At 57.5% G+C, this 1,719-nt stretch overlaps 1 protein-coding gene across 1 annotated transcript in view; it reads right to left on the reverse strand.

Annotated features, from left to right (window-relative positions):
- Positions 1 to 1,314, reverse strand: part of LOC128682756 (nascent polypeptide-associated complex subunit alpha, muscle-specific form-like) — a 1,767-nt gene extending 453 nt beyond the window's left edge. Inside the window, exon 1 of the mRNA XM_053767577.1 lies at positions 1 to 1,314. This exon is cut by the window's left edge and continues 453 nt beyond it. Within this exon, the coding sequence (XP_053623552.1) occupies positions 1 to 1,314 (1,314 nt within the window).
- Between the last annotated feature and the right edge of the window lie 405 nt (positions 1,315 to 1,719).

Consider the following 1,719-nt stretch of genomic DNA (forward strand, 5'->3'; position numbering starts at 1 on the left):
CAGCTCGTCCTTGTTTGTCTCCTTGCTCACGCCTTTTAGGATGATGAGGGGTTTCCTGAGTTTGGATTTCTCCGCGACTATACCCGGGACTTCGTTGACCCTCGCCAATGTCTCATCCCTCTGCGCGGCGTTGTCGAAATTGACCTTCACCGTATTGTTGCGCAAGGTGCGCACTTTCGAGGGAGCGAATGTGGTGTTTCTGAACGTGATGTTTTTGCGCCACTCGCTATAGACATCCGGTTGTTTGTCGCCGGCCTCCTTGGCCTTGATGATTATAGCCGGCTGGGTACGAGGCATTGGCGAAGGACGTTTGGGTGGAGAGGTGGCAGCTACCGTCGCGAAGGACCTCGACTGGGGGGCTGGGGGGGTTGAGGTAGGTAGAGGGGCGGGGTAGGGAGTGGGAACATGAGTAGGCGCATGTCCCTTTAGTTCGTCCCTAATAGTCTCCCGGATGGCATGGAGGACCGCGTCCGAAACCGGCTTCGGGAGCTCGGGCGGAGTCTCATTTCGGGACCCCTCCACCGCGCCCATGATAGATTGCGCCAGCTCCTTTATGCGCTTCTTATTACCGCTGGTCACGCTCTTGCCCTCGGAAATCTTGGCGATGATTTCCTTGGCCGAGTCTGAGATAAAGGAGAGTGTCGCTTGGAGCGCGGTGGGGAAGGTGGGGGCTGGTGTCGCTTGCGGGGCGACCGTCGCCGCCGCGATTGCGACTGAGAGAGGCTGAGTCACAACTTTGCTTTGGGTGGGCTGGGGGTGCGTCAGCGCCGGTGTAGCAGCCGAGGGCGGCAAGTTCGCCGGCGCGGGGGTGAGGGTAGACGAGGGAGAGTAAACGAGTGCGGGGGTGATATCCGACTGCAGTGAGAGTGATTCCCAGGACGCCGGGATATCCTCCCCCACACGGCTCATCGACCCACGCCTGCTGGCCGGAGTGCTAGGTGGCGACATGTATCCCCGAGAAGGGGTTGCGGGGGGGGAGAAAGATGATCTCGGTCGGGGCAACTGGGGTGGGGGCGTCCGCAGGGGCGACGGGGAGGTGGGAGCACCGTGAGAAGTGGACGGTGATGGTGACTGCATGATTCGCTGGAGTCGCTGGGGAGGTGAACGTACAGGGGCCCTTCCCCTGGGCGGGGGTGATCGCGGGGAGTGAGAGCGTGAGTGCCCCGCTCTAGAGGTGGTGGTGGGTAGCGGCGGGGGACTCTGTTGTGTGATAATGTCCGTAGGAGTCTCGGAGATGCGGGTGAGGTTCCTACGGTTCCTGTCTGGGGGGCGAGTATTGGCCGCCTTACGCGGAGGTGAGTGGGCTAAGACCATGTTGTCTTAGATCGGAAAAGTGTTAAGAAGAAAGTATGAAAAAATTTAGTATGTCGTCAATGAAAGCGAAAACAGAGGAAGCGAGTGAGAGCAGCTGAAGGGAGATTTACTGGAAGTGGTATTTTTCCGAAGTAGAGGATGGGTAGAACTAGCGAAGTAATCCTAAACTATTGTTATTAAGGAGGCTGTTAATTTAGGTGACGATTTTTGGCCCTAGGTGGCGGTAAAAGCGAAGTAGATCTGGGTATGGAGTGTCCCAAGTGAAGTCCCTTTTACAACCTGAACACAATTGGGCGGGTGTGGTGGGCGAAAATTTCAAAAACGGGTGGTCCTATCGAGACGTGTGAGGCGTCAAAAGATGCGCCTCCGTTAGCCTGATAAGATGGTGCAACAAGCTAGCGAGGG

Source organism: Plodia interpunctella, unplaced genomic scaffold, assembly GCF_027563975.2.
Source record: "Plodia interpunctella isolate USDA-ARS_2022_Savannah unplaced genomic scaffold, ilPloInte3.2 Pint_41, whole genome shotgun sequence".
Taxonomy (NCBI): domain Eukaryota; kingdom Metazoa; phylum Arthropoda; class Insecta; order Lepidoptera; family Pyralidae; genus Plodia; species Plodia interpunctella.